The 14,305-nt window shown below is 38.1% G+C and overlaps 1 protein-coding gene across 4 annotated transcripts in view; it reads left to right on the top strand.

Annotated features, from left to right (window-relative positions):
- PLD1 (phospholipase D1) overlaps window positions 1-14,305 on the top strand; it is a 268,046-nt gene that overhangs the window by 214,503 nt on the left and 39,238 nt on the right. For all 4 annotated transcript variants that reach the window (XM_074298190.1, XM_074298191.1, XM_074298192.1 and 1 more), the window contains one exon: window positions 1,970-2,058. In XM_074298190.1, the coding sequence (XP_074154291.1) occupies window positions 1,970-2,058 (89 nt within the window). The remainder of the gene's footprint in view (window positions 1-1,969; window positions 2,059-14,305) is intronic.

The following is a 14,305-nucleotide window of genomic DNA, read 5'->3' as shown; positions in this document are numbered from 1 at the left end:
CATTTTTTTTATTAAAGCTTTTTATTTACAAAACATATGCATGGGTAATTTTTCAACATTGACCCCTTGCAAAACCTTTTGTTCCAAATTTTCCTCTCCTTCCCCCCTCCTTTTCCCCTAGCTGGTAGGTATTCCAATACATGTTAAATAGAAATTTAATATTTAACTGGAGCCCCAGTTTGAGCTGGTTCTACCATGTTCCCCCCTCAAGGTACCTTTCAATGAGGATCTCTATCTTGCAATGAGGATCTGACCCCATTATTCGCCTTAAAGCTGTAGTGAGTTTGCTTGGAAGCAGTAGAAATGAGGCATTTTCCCAGAGTCTCACACTCAACATATGCCAGACTTGGGACATGAACCCATAGATTCCTAACTCTGATGCCTGCCCTTTATCTACCTTCCCAGGCTATGTCTTTACAATGTTTTATGTTAGCAATAAATTTATTTTGCTCAATGTGTTCATGTTGCAAACAATGTATGTGAAAAAAAATTAAAATATTTTAAACTAATGAGTTCCAGGGGAAAAAAGTAGAAGTAATATAAGTCTGCCCATTTCAATAAGTGAACCCTGTGAACTCAGAATATGTATTATGATATTTTCATTTCTTTAATCTGGTTAAATATAATTGACCCAGTTTATGGATCTAATCAAAGGCAATTTAACTTAAATTACCTTCTAGAGAATTGTCATTATGGAATAATATTTTCATCATTCAATTGACTTTGTTATATCAAATTATTTTTATTAAGAACTGCAGAAGTTTCTAACAACAATAGAGGCCTTGTGGAACAGCTGGGAAGCAGGCCTAAGGGCCAGGAAGATTTGGATTCAGGTCCTTACCTTAACACACTGATTGTGTGACACCTAGTTTTTCACAGCTCTGATATCTTGATTCCACGTAATTATTTGGGGGATAATATCCTCTCCTTTATTATGTAAGCTTCTTGATGAAAAAGGAAGGTTTTTGCCATCCTATCCCCAGTTTTTAGTAGTGTATCTAGTATATAGTGAGTGCTTAATAAATGCTTATTGACTAGTTGATTAAGACTATAAATTATAGAGAAAGTGCTGAGTTTATAAGGGAGGATCCTCAAATGAGAGTTCTCCATACTAATGAAAATCATAGAGATAATTCCTTCCCATAGCTGATGATATTAATTATAATCACAGACATTCATAGCCCTATCATTTTGCAAAGAGCTTTATATTCATTCTTTCTTTCAGTCTTGATGATAATCATCTTTATTCCTATTTTGCTTTTAAGGAAACAGACTCAGAGGGGTTAAATGACTTGCTCAGGGTCACACAGCTAGGAAATGTTCATGGTAGAATTTGAACTCCAGATTCTCCTGACTTGAAGTGCAATACAACATTTTAATATAAAATAATGTAAAGGCTGTTCATCCGAAGTGACGCCAATCCACTGATTCACAAAATCTTAGAGCTCAGAGACCTTAGAAACCACCCAGCCTGACTCTCTCGTATAATGGATGAGAAGACAGACTCAGAAAGGAAACGATCTGCCCAAGAGGGCAAGACCTATTTGGTGATTGAGCTTGGATAGGACCAATGTTTGCTAAGTCCCAGTTCAAAGTTCTGAGCCCCATGTAACTTCAGAGTGAAAGTTCTGTCTGTCTCTATCTCTGTCTCTTCCCTCTCTCCCCTTGTCTCTGTCTGTCTCTCTGTCTCTCTCTTCCCCTCTCTTTCTCTCCCTCCCTTCCCCTGTCTGCCCTTTCCTCCTTTCCTCTCTCTCTTTCTCTCTCTCACAATTCCCTCTCCCATTCCTTCTTTCTCTCTCTATCCCTCCATCTTTCTATTTTCTCTTCTTCATCCCCTGCCCTCTCCTAATCTCACTCTCCTTCCCTCCTTTCCTTTCTCTCTCCCCACTTTTTCTTCCTTCTTCTTTCTTCCCCTTCCCTGTAAAGAATTGAGTGGCTTCAATGATTATCAAATTATTTTTTTCTCTAGAACCAGTTCTTTATTAGTTGTGCTGATGATAAAGTTGTCTTCAACAAGATTGGTGACACTATCGCACAGCGGATACTCAAAGCTCACAGGTAAATTTTCAGCTCTATCTTGGGCTTGGGAGTTTTGGAAAATGTGGGTTCCATGTCTGCTGCTAATACAGTTGGGAAAATATAGCTTCAAATCCTAACATTGATGGTTTTTGCTCAATATATGCTCTTTGGCTTCTTCATCTCATTGGGTTTTTTACCCCATTTTTTGCCCCATTTCAAATTCCAGCTGGCCATCAAAATTTTTACTGCTTGTCCAAAAAATCCAATCTGACATACTTTCTAGGCATGTGTTTATGCTGCTAGAGTGGGGAAATCCCAATCCCTGTCATGTTTTCTATTAAGATTTTTCTTCATCTTCAGACTAATTCTTTACAAGTGGTGGGTGTGTTCCTTCAAGTGGATGGTTTCATCTCTATGTGAAAGCATCAAAAAACTTTACTTTGGCAACATCAGGTCACATTTGAATAAAGGCATAAACACACACATATCTGGGTAAAGATTGCTCTTGACTGAAGAAGGACAAAGTGACAACATCCTAGGGATTCTAGATTTAATGGGAAATTTTGTACCAAAGCAGTTGACATCATCAATATTTCTTTCAAAGGGTTCTGGGAAACATTTGCTGGTCTAAGATTTTAGGAGTATTTTCTGTACATATAATAGATTTATTTTCTTAGTTCATGTTGAATATGGGGCCCCAGGCAACAAAACTATTAATAGAACTCCTTAGATCCTATAAAAATGTTTGTCTTTTAATGTCAGTGACCTGTGATTGCTACAATGTGAGAATTCACTCCACTTTATGTATAACTGACAGTCTTAGAAAATTGACTAAAAACCAGAGAAGTGAATTGGTCACAACTAGTAAGTGTTAAAATCAGGATCTGAATCCAGATCTTCCTGACTCCAGATTCTGCACATTATTCTTTATACCATGTTGCCAGCCTCTGGGCAGACAATTTTGACTCACCTAACTTTTCCCATTTCTAATAGAGAGCATAAACCCTGTGAGCATTCAGTAAATGGCTACTAATATTCAACAAGCATTTATTAAGCACCTAATAGGTGCTAGAGATGCAAATACCTGTGAGGCTCTTTACCATCAAGAAGCTTACATTCTATTTAGAAAGATCCAAATATGCCCATATGTGATAGCCTATATAGACTAAGCAGCTAGTAAGTTCCTGGATGTCAGGGATAATTTTGCTTTTATGTGCATATTCCCAGGAGTATGTATGGATTTTTGCTTAATTTTTGAATTAGATCTAGGATTTTATTGTTTTTAGGGAACTCTGTGGTGACAAAACATCCCTGCAACATCTTTATTTTTCAGATTTTTATTTATTTATCTTTAGCTTTTTCTCTTTTTTAATTGTGTTCCAAATTTTCTTTCCTCATCCATTGAGAAGACAAGTATATGAGATTGATTAACACATAAAGTCATGTAAAATATATTTCCACTTTAGTCACAATGTATGTGCAATCTTAGAGTTGCCTGCAACACTAAGTTAATTGACTTACCCAAAGACACACTGCCTAAATAGGAGCTGAACCGAGCTCCTTCTGTATCCAGGCGCATCATGTTGTGAACCACATGATGCTCTCTCCTTTGCTATGCATAGTGCAAACTTTTTTTTTCTTTTTCTTTTTTTTTCCTGAGGCTGGGGTTAAGTGACTTGCCCAAGGTCACACAGCTAGGAAGTATTAAGTGTCTGAGACCAGATTTGAACTCTGGTCCTCCTGAATTCAAGGCTGATGCTCTAGCCACTGCGCCACCTAGCTGCCCCACATAGTGCAGACTTAATAAATGTTAAATTAAATGAATGTTGATTTCTAGCCTTGCATGTGGTTTTTGCATGTATCAGCAAAATAATCAGCATAACAGCTAGCTCTTATATAGCACCTACTATGTGACAGGAACAATATTAAGTACTTCACAAATATTATCTCATTTGATTTTCATAATAACTCTAGGAGGGAGGTGCTGTTGTAATCCTTGTTGCACAACTGAGGAAACTAAGGGACAGGTTCAGTGATCTGCCCATAGCTAGTAAGTATCTAAGGCTAGATTAAAATTCAGATTTTCCTGATTCCACATCTGATGCTGTATCTATAGCACCATCTTTTTGGTTCATAGAATGCTTTAGGTCATAGCATGTTTTTTCTGGAGCTTTTCAAGAAAGTCATCTTGGACTCTTTCTATAATTGCTGAACTTTAGTTGTGCTTGGAAACTGTTCCGGACCCATGAATCTGTAGGGTATTCCACATTAAGGAAGAGCTTAATCCTTTTCTTCAGGCTCTGTTGTGTTTTAGAAATGCTGCAGTTACTTTTATTATATTTGTGGAGCACATTTGGTAAAGAAGAAACACTGAGATTTTTCTTGGACTTGAAGCAAAAATCATAGGAATTACATAAATTGCAAAATATGTGCATTGGAGCTGACCCACAGCAAATATTTTGAATCTGAGAACAGTTCATATCACATGGAATGATCCCTTACCCATCATAAATAAATCAATGAATTTGTGTCCTGTAAGATATGTGCCAGCTAGCATGTGAAAGATTTATTTTAGCTACAGAGATTGTTTGCTTTGTATACTAATTCTTTTAAAATCATGATCATATTAGTAGTCAATTTTATATAACATTATAACTCATATGAGCTCCAAAGATATGGAGCCTAATTCTGACCCTCTCAAATGAATCTTAGATTCTGAGCAAGGCTATGTCTTTCTTTCAGGGGAGTAGAGGAGTGATTCTCTCATGGCATAGGCTTGAGCCCTCACTGGTGTGCTTCCCCTTCCCCTATATTATAAGTTTAGAATCAGTTTAATCATTCATCCTTAATAGTTTTTAGAAAAGGGTGGTACACTAAGATAAGTTGATATAAGATATCCTCCAGCAGAAATTCTGTCAAACTCTCCCATAAGCCCATACAGAATCCAGAAAGAGTTGGCTGAATTTTAGAGTAAACAAACAGTAATGGGGAAATTCATAGATCTTGGTCACTAAAAGTCCTTTTCTTCCATTTGTAGAATCCTTAAAAAGTTCCTTTTAAACACCATGACTCTATTTTTAGTTCTCCCTTAGCTTCTGGTACAGCACATACCATGGTGCTTGACACATAGTAGGTGCTTAATGTATGCTAGTTGACTGATTGACTTGATCACTCTAAGCCCTAGTTATTTCATATAAAGAGTGTTGGATTTGTTAACTTCTAAAATCTCTCCTATTTTTAAATCAATGTTGCTATTTGGGTTTGGAGGGATTGTTTTCTTTGTATGTTATTTTCTCTAAAATATTTAGATCTTCAGAGAAAACATGATAGCACATATACAGCCAAGAAATGTTTTCTTCTTTTCATTTTTCCTGATCATGGTTCATTGTCGGTACAGGACATCCCCAGTGTCCATGCGCTTCCCAAATCAGCTGTAAATTAAAATTTCATTCATGTTTAACTTTAAAGCAATGAAAATTAGTACTTTGATTAGGAGAAAAATTTAATTATGGGAAAAATTAATGATGGGGAGTTTCCTCTTCTAAGATATAAAACAGAGGGTTTGATCACTAGCTCCTAGAAAACAAGAGATTTCTACTTCCTTTAACCTGCTTATACCTCTTCCGTGGCTCTGATCTCTACACTGTTTATTCCTCCGAGCACATCTAGTTTTCCTGCCAAAAGTCAGGAGGTCGGAGCTGCCTCTGATTATGGCCATTAGAAAAAGAATGTAGCTCATGGGGAGAGTTAGCCCACAGCCAAGCCCATCGAAGGAGGTCAGGCTATCTTTCTGGGACTGATTCTTGTACAGATTGAAGTGTGAGCTTCATCTGAGGGCTCTCTTCTCTTTCCTCTCTTCTTTGGGGAGCTATGCTACCGCCATAGCTTCAGGGACCACCTTGGGACACCTGTGGATTTCCATCCCCACACCAGAAGCTCCATGTCTTACCTCTTCCTATATTTCTCACCTGGGATGGCCATCAGCACCTCAAACTCTCCACATCCAAGAATGATCTCAACATATTCTCATTAAAATCTGCCCTCCCCATTCTTCACTTTCTCTTTTCCCCTAGCTGCTTGTGGTTCTGCTCCATGTCATCTTGTAGTTTTGTGTTTGTTTGTTTTATGAGAGACAGTAGTGTGGAGAGAAGGCTGTCTTTAGCATTATAAAGATCTGAGTTCAAATCTAACCTTTGACATGTTGATGGGGGATCCCAGGCAGTGATTGAACTTTAAAGCCTTAGACTATGTTTAAGGTGTAGAAGAGGTGCCTATCTGCGCTGGTGGAGTTCCTCACTAGGAGTTCCCTTTTGCAATGAAGTCACAGGTACATATACATGTGTGTATGTATATGTGTATATATACGTACATTCTCCCTCTCTCTCTCTCTCTCTCTGTCTTTGTCTCTGTCTCTCCCTTGCCCCTCCCCTTCCTTCTCCCTCTTCTTCCCCCTCTTCCTTTTCCTTCTTTCTTCTCTCTCTCTCTCCCTCCCCTCTTCCCTCCCTCCCTTTCTCTCTCCCTTTCTCTGTCCCTTTCTCGCTCTTTCTCTCCTTCTCTTCCTGCTTTGTAATGCCATAGTGCTCATACTCCTCTTCCCAAATTCAAATCTGGCCTTAGAGACTTAATAGCCATATGACCCTAGGCAAGTCACTTAACTCTGTTTACCTCAGTTTCCTCAACTGTAAAATGAGTTGGAGAAAGAAATGGAAAACTAATCCATTATCTTTGCCAGGAAAAGCCCATATATGAAAGTAGAGGCATTTACTTCAACTCCTTGGGTCTCAGTTATTTTATAAATAAAATTATAGGGTTGGACTAATGGACTTGTGAGCCCTAGAACTATGATATTAGGCGGCAGCTCAAAGGTCCTACTGGCTGGGACTTTCTGAGTTTAAATCCTACATGAGACACTTATTTGCTTCATAATGTTGGCCAAGTCACTGATTTCTTCATCTATAAAATAGAAATGATAATAATATCACCTTCATTCTAGGGTTTTCATAAGGGTCAACTGAAGTAATATTTGTAAAATGCCTTGCATTTCAAGTGCTACTATATTTTCAATATAGCTATATAATATATGTATCATATGTAATATATAATAGTTATATATTATTTTTATTATATAATATGCTGTGTAATAGTTAAATAGCTATATTAGTTATTATATTTTCAAGTCATTATTTATTTATTTTAACATTATTTTCTCTTTAACTAAAATTTTAATTTATTATTTTATAACATTTTTCCTCCTTCCAAATTTTGCATTCCAAATTCTCTTCTTCCCTATAATCCTCCAATACCCACTCAGAAGACAGTCAATAGATATCAATTATACATGTGAAATCATCCTTCCAGATTAACCATGTTACCAAAAAAATAAGAAAAACAAAAGGAGAAAATTATACTTCTATCTGCACTTGAGGTGCAGATCTATCTTTCTCTGGAGGTGGATTACATTTTTCATCTGGGTCCTTAGAAACTGTCTTTGGATCACTGTCTTGATCAAAGTAGCTAAGGGTTTCACAGGTGATTGTGGTACAAAATTGCTGCGATTGTGGTTCTGCTCACTTCACTCTGCGTCGGTTCATATAAATTGTCCCAAGTTTTTTCTAAAGTTCTCTTCATAATTTCTTATAGTAAATTCTAGCTCTTATGATTTATTATTTTGTTATGATTTCTGTGATTTTAAGTCTTGGCTAGATTGACTTGGATAGAATAGGGGTGCCATGATTTTAAAAGATTATTCCCTCCCTACACCCAGTTTATTTCTCTAATCATGATTCAAGAGTGCTCCTTGGCTTTTCCTCAGTTCCCTTGCTTCCAGAAGGTCATCTTTTGTCCTCCCCTTTTCAACCAGCCACGTTCACTTTATTCACTGTTTTTTTTAAAGACTCAGTAGCTTGGAGAATGAGTTAGAGTTTGATTTTCCCTTCATTTCCATCCTCTAAGAACAAGTGCTTGAAGAATTTAAAATTTAAAAACAAAAAACATGATTCTCATAATGGCTGAAAGATTTGTGGGAACTGAGGAAATTTACCCCAGCCCCCTTCTTTCTGGATAATCTTATTGGGCAGCAAGGAAGCCTTTCAGCCTCTAGTGTGAGAAGTACTGGATTGAGCAACAAGGATATGTACGTGTAAATGTGTGTGTGTGTGTGTGTGTGTGTGTGTGTCTGTTTAAGAAGAAACAGACTTTACAACTCAGTAACTTTTTGTAGACACTTACTGTGCAGTTGTTCTTTGAAAGGTTTCTGAGCCTCACTGCAGGCCTGCTATTTGGGGAAAATAAGAAGCAGGCACCTGTTTCTTAGGTGATAAGCCAGTGAGTGGTCAGGAGCCATTCCTTGGGGCATTGATCATCAGGGAACTGGCACACACAAACAAAATGCAAAGAAGCAAGGGGGTTTTTTGAAGAAGAAATCCATTTGCTACTATTATAGTTGCTATCATAACAGGTGATATCTTTATAACATTGTGGGTACAGTTTATAAAGTACTTTATTTATATTATCTCTTTTGTTTCTTCGATTCAGCAAATATTCATCAGGTACTTATATAACACTATTGCAACAACTCTGTGGGAGGTGATTATTAGTCTCATTTTACATATGAGAAATCTGAAAATCAGAAGGGAGAAGGGACTTGTCCAAGATCACACAGTTAATGACTGTCTGGGTCAAGATGATTTCAATGATTATACAGATTCATCAGTCATACGATCAAATAAATTTCTTCCATTTTTATTTAGTTGGTTAGACCCAACTGGTCTTTCTGGTGGGGCTTTCACCTAAGGGCTCCTGGTACCTCCACCATTGCTTACTAAGGTAGTAGAACCCCAGGGAAAAAGAGATAAAGAAGGAGAGAAATAAAGAGGAGGAATGGGAAGGAAGAGGAGAGAGGGAGATTGGAAGGATTAGAGAGAGAATGAGGGGGGAAGGAAGACAGAAAGGAAAGGATGAAGGGAGGGAGAGAGAAGAGGAATAGAAAGAGGAAGGGAAGCAGGGGTTGAGAAGGAGGAGAGAGAGAGGGAAGGAGGGAAGGAAGACAAGAAGGGAGGGAGGGAGAAAAGGAAAAAAGAAAGAGAGGGAGGGAGGATTTATATTCCTCATAGACAGCTATTATCTCCTTCCTCTCCCTGCCCCAGCCCCCCACTCCAGTCTTTCTTCAGGCCAAATATCCAAGCATATTCATTAGACATCAAATAAATTTCAAGAAAGGATATGAGATGTTTCTCAATAATGATTCCCCAGAAGCCTATAAGAGCGAGGCAAGTTAGTGTTTTAAAAGCAAACATGAAATGAATGTATTGTGTTGCCTGATAGATGATGACTTCTTGCTGCTTGTCTGCATACTATAATTACTGTAGCCTGTTATTTGCATCTCTGTGTGGGTACCCAGTGGAGAGGACATGTCAAGTATATTTTAGAATTTTAAACTGCAGTTGTGATAACATGACCAGAAAGTTTGTTTTAATTCCGCACACTGCCTGCTACTCAGTCATTTCCCATGGCTGAGGTCTGGGCCTGGTGAAAAAAAAAAAAAAAAAAAAAAAAGCTTTTCATAGCTTCTCTCTCCGTGCAAACATTTGGAAAACTGATGGGAAAGAAGCTCTTTTGATCAGTCAGCAAGCATTTATTAGGCACCTACTATATGCCGGGCACTTTACTAAAAGCTGGGGATGCAAAGCAAGACAAAAATACAATTCCAGGTGTTGACAAAGCAGCTCACTTTCCAGTAAGGGAAACAATGTGCCAACGACCCATATAAACAGAATACAGAGTAATCATAGGTTCTCATAACAGAATAATTGAGGGTAATCATAAAATTCTCCACAGTAATATTCAGGCTTATTTGCATTGAAAACACAGGAAAAATAGAATGATTGAATTCAGCAAGCATTATTGAGGATGGACAAAAAAAAAAAATACAAAATAATCCCTGACCTCAAGGACTTTATAGTCTACTGAGAGACAACACTACCAGATAAATATATACCAAATATAGAGAGTAAGTGTAATAATAATAACAATAATTGATGGGGGTGGGCTGAGAGCAGGAATATCAAAGCAATATCTTCCTGCCTCTGACACTTAGGATTGTATGGCTTTGGGTGAGGAAGGATGGGGAAGGGAACAAGCATCTATTAAGCACCAACTGTGTGTCAGGTACTACACTAAGTGCTTTATAGATATCTCATTTAGTCATTAGCAAGTCACTTAAACTTAACCTTACTCAGTTTTAGTTTCCTCATTTGTGAAATGAAGAGGTTGTATTAATTAAACTCTCAAGTTTCTTCTAGTCCTAGGTTTACTATCCAATGAACTGGAAGGAGCAAGAAAGGCTTCCTCTAAGAGGTGGGCTTTGAGGGAAGCCAGGCATTCTGTGAGGTACAGGTGAAGACGGAGTATGTTTCAGGCATGAGACCTTGCAGCTTCAAAGGCATGGAGATGGGAGATGGAGCCTACTGACCTATAAGGTCCCTCCCAGATTTATAAGCCTATTTTTCCTGTGACTTGATAATGTGAAATTATTTTCATAAATCTCTCCATCTCTGTGAAAAGTACCTTATTACAGCTGAAAGCACACTGGCTGCTGTCTTGCGGTGTAAAATTGTCATGCAAGATTATACAAAACAAAACAAATGAAAAACAAACAACCATAATTCCTCAATTTCCTTTTTTCATTTATTTTGATTTCCTTTTATTATTTATTTTATTCATTATTCTACTGCACTACCTCCAAATTTTAAAAGTCACATTTCAGTCTGTCACGGTTTGGATCTAGGAAGTTGTTTTTGGCGCAATCGCCCACAGTACTTCCTGCACCCAGCTGAAAGGATTGTCAGAGTGTGGACTTCTTGGTGATTGTTATCTAATGAACCTCCCTTCCTTTACCTCTATTGAAATATCCACCCCCCCAAGTTCCACCTTTCACCAAGTCTTCCTGTAATTGCAACTGTTGGACAGTTGCATCATTGTACAAAGCCAGGGAGGGCGTGTATGGATAACGAAAGACAAAGTCTGAATCTAGTTTTTGATACAACTGTAAAATTCAAGCAGCTGGTAAATTCTGGATCTTAGGAAACAGAAAACAGGGGGAGAAATCTAATACGAAAGAATGATTTAAAATAGAACATCATGGTTGTTAGTGCTCTTTCCCTTTCTGAATGACCTATTTATTTATCCCTATACTTATTGTTCCCCTAAGTAAACTGTAATCTCCTTGAGGGTGGCAACTACACATTTTGGGGCTTTGAATCTCAATGGTCAGCACACTCTCAGTTCAGAGTAGTTGCTCCATAAAAGTCTGTTGACTCATGTTTCTCACTGTGGTTTTTATCTGTGTTTCACTGTTTGCTTCCTAGAAGTACAAGTATCACAGAGAAGTTCCCAAAAGCTTGCTGTAATTGGAAGTTTAGTTTCAGAGCAGTACAATTCTGTAAGAATCTACTATTTACTATATCCCAGGTACAGGAGGAGAGGGGGAGAATACAAAAGACAGGAAACAATTTCTGTCTTTAGGAAGCTTCCATTTTGCCTATAGGTCATAGCATCTATAAAGTATAAACAGAATAGTTTCAAGAGGGATAGAATGAGGGGCAGCTAGAGTACCAGCCCTGAAGTCAGGAGGACCTAAGTTCAAATCTGGTCTCAGACACTTACTGTGTGACCCTGGGTAAGCCACTTAATCCCAATTGCCTCAGCCCCCCCCCCCCAAAAAAAAAAAATAAATAAAATTAAAAAAAAAAAAAAGAAAGAAAAAGGAGGATAGAATGAGATAATATGTACAATGCTTAGTAAACTTTAAAGAGACATAAATATGTTAGCTATTATTATTAAGAAGGGAATTTCTAAAAATTGGAGTGACCAGGGTTGGAGGACATGGATCTAAATTAGACTTTGAAGAAAGAGATTTTCAAGGGTGAGAGTGATAAAGGAGGAGGCATCCATGTAAATATGCCAGATGGAATATAGTCTGAACAGCACAAGGACAAGTTTAATCAGAAAGCAGATCCCACAAATGGTACAGAAAGATGCAAAGACCTATGGGAACTAAATTGGGAAGGGTTTTACAGGCCAACTGAGCCTGGCAGAGGACTTGGTATTTTATATAAGGGAACCACTAGGAGCTTTCTGAGGAGAAAAGTGACATGGTTAGATTTGGATTTGAGCAATATCATTCTGGAAGTTGAATGGAAGATGAATTGGAGACTAGAACTTGTCCTCTCATTGGAAGCCTTCATTCACAATAGTTTAGGTTTTGTGGAACTTGGCTCAACTGCTGGAAGGATGCAGGTACTTCTCTAGATGTTTGCCTTTGGACATGGGCCAGGAAGTACGTAAGCTTCTTAAAGAAAGGACCTCTCTTTTTTTTCCCATTGCATCTTCAGTGCTTAACATAGTGCTTAGAACACTTTCTGGTATTTTTTTCCTGAACCTAATTTTAATTAAATTTATTTTCTTCAAATTAACAAACATTTATTTTTTTCTCTCCCCTCATTAAAAAGAAAAAAAGGAAACCCTCATAACCAATATGTATGGATAAGCAAATTCCCACATTAGTCATGGCCAAAACCAGCCTTAATCTTTCTCTTTAAGCAACTATGATTTCATTGTGGAATTTCCTAGTATGAAAATGGTCTCCATTGATAGAGATGGTAATTCATCTCTCGGAGTTGCCCCGGCCACTAAAGTTCCATGAGTCACCCAGAGTCACAGCACTAATGTCAGAATCTGGGCTCAAACCCAGCTTTCATTTCAAGGCCGGCATCCTTCCCCATCCACTACACCATGCCAGGCACTTTCCTTCAGGCTGGTGGAGATCTTCATTCTTCTTAACATTTAATCAAGGCAGAAAATCTAGCCATTCTTGACATTATCCTTTGAATAGTGATTATTGAGTTAAAATTTATCTAGACTTCTAACTGGTAGACTCATTTGAAAACGTATTAAGCAATCCTCCTGCTTTCCTCTTCTTCCCTCCTTACCCAGTCTCCTGTTTATCATTTAGGGACATGAGTCATTTTTTCTGTAGTTTCTAGGCAGAAAAATTGGTAATTTTTTGAGTGATGCTTTTCAGCCCAAACTGTGCTTGCCATCTAGTGGTGAGCTGTGGGCATGGCAAGATCCAATTTAAAGCCCTCCCATATAAAGCTGCTCTGCCTTAGAGACTGACTGGAGCTCTAAATGATAGCAATGACCTTGACCGTGCAATGGGAAAACAGGCTTCAGAAGGAGTTGGCTGATCCAGGAGGTGTCACATGGTTCCGCTTCCTGTGGCGCAAAGGCACCTCCAAGTGAAATCTTTCTTGTGGCAGAGAAACCATCAAGAATATTTGCTTTGCTATTTGGGCATTTTCAGTTGTGTGATTTGTGATCCCATCTTGGCAAAGATACTGGAGTGTTTGCCCTTTCCCTCTCCAGCTCATTTTACAAATGAAGAAACTGAGGCAAACAGTGTTAATTGACTCACCTAGGGTCATTCAGCTAATAAGTGGCTAAGACCACATTTGAACTCATCTTCTCACTCTGTACTGGGCACTCTATCTACTGTGCCACTGAGTAAATTCAGAAATAATTGGGAGAAGTTTCAGTTTTATCTTAGAAGCAATAGGAAACCACTAGAATTGGGAGAGGGGAGATGTGGGCTACTCAGACCTGTGCTTTAGGAACATCTTGTTGGTAGCTGAATAAACAATGCATTGGAGACGAGAGAATAGAGTCAGGGAAACCAGTTGGGAAGTCACTGTTCACTGCAATATAGAAATGATAGTATAATCATCTCCCCCATCCCCAATTTTACTTTTGAGGAAATGGAGAACAGAGCTTAAATAATTTGCCCCAAATCACACAACTAATAAATGTCTGAGGCAGACTTGAACTGAGGTCTCCTAATTCCAAGTCAATTTCTCTAACTATTAGACCACACTGCCTCTTTGATTTATGCATACATTGAAGTGTGCCACATTGGTAATCCTAATTGCTTTCTGCCAATATAAGGGTGCAAAAGAAATTCAAACAATTTAGTAGTTATTAAAAAGCTTATTATGTTCAAGGAACCATGCTAGAATTGCAAAGAAGAAAAATAGCCCCTGCCTCAGGGAGTTTGCATTCTACTAGTGGATACAGCAACAACAACAATATGTCTCCATTCATCCATGTATGTATCTGTCTCTATCATCTGTCCAGCCAGCCAGTCATCCAACCACTTATGCATCCATCCATATCTGTTTCTTTGTCTTTGTCTTTCTCCAGTTATCTCTATCATTCATCTATTCATCTATCT

The sequence above is a fragment of the Sminthopsis crassicaudata genome, chromosome 3 (assembly GCF_048593235.1).
Source record: "Sminthopsis crassicaudata isolate SCR6 chromosome 3, ASM4859323v1, whole genome shotgun sequence".
Taxonomy (NCBI): domain Eukaryota; kingdom Metazoa; phylum Chordata; class Mammalia; order Dasyuromorphia; family Dasyuridae; genus Sminthopsis; species Sminthopsis crassicaudata.
The sequence above is the reverse complement of the archived record's forward strand: the minus strand, read 5'-3'. Positions and strand labels throughout refer to the sequence as shown.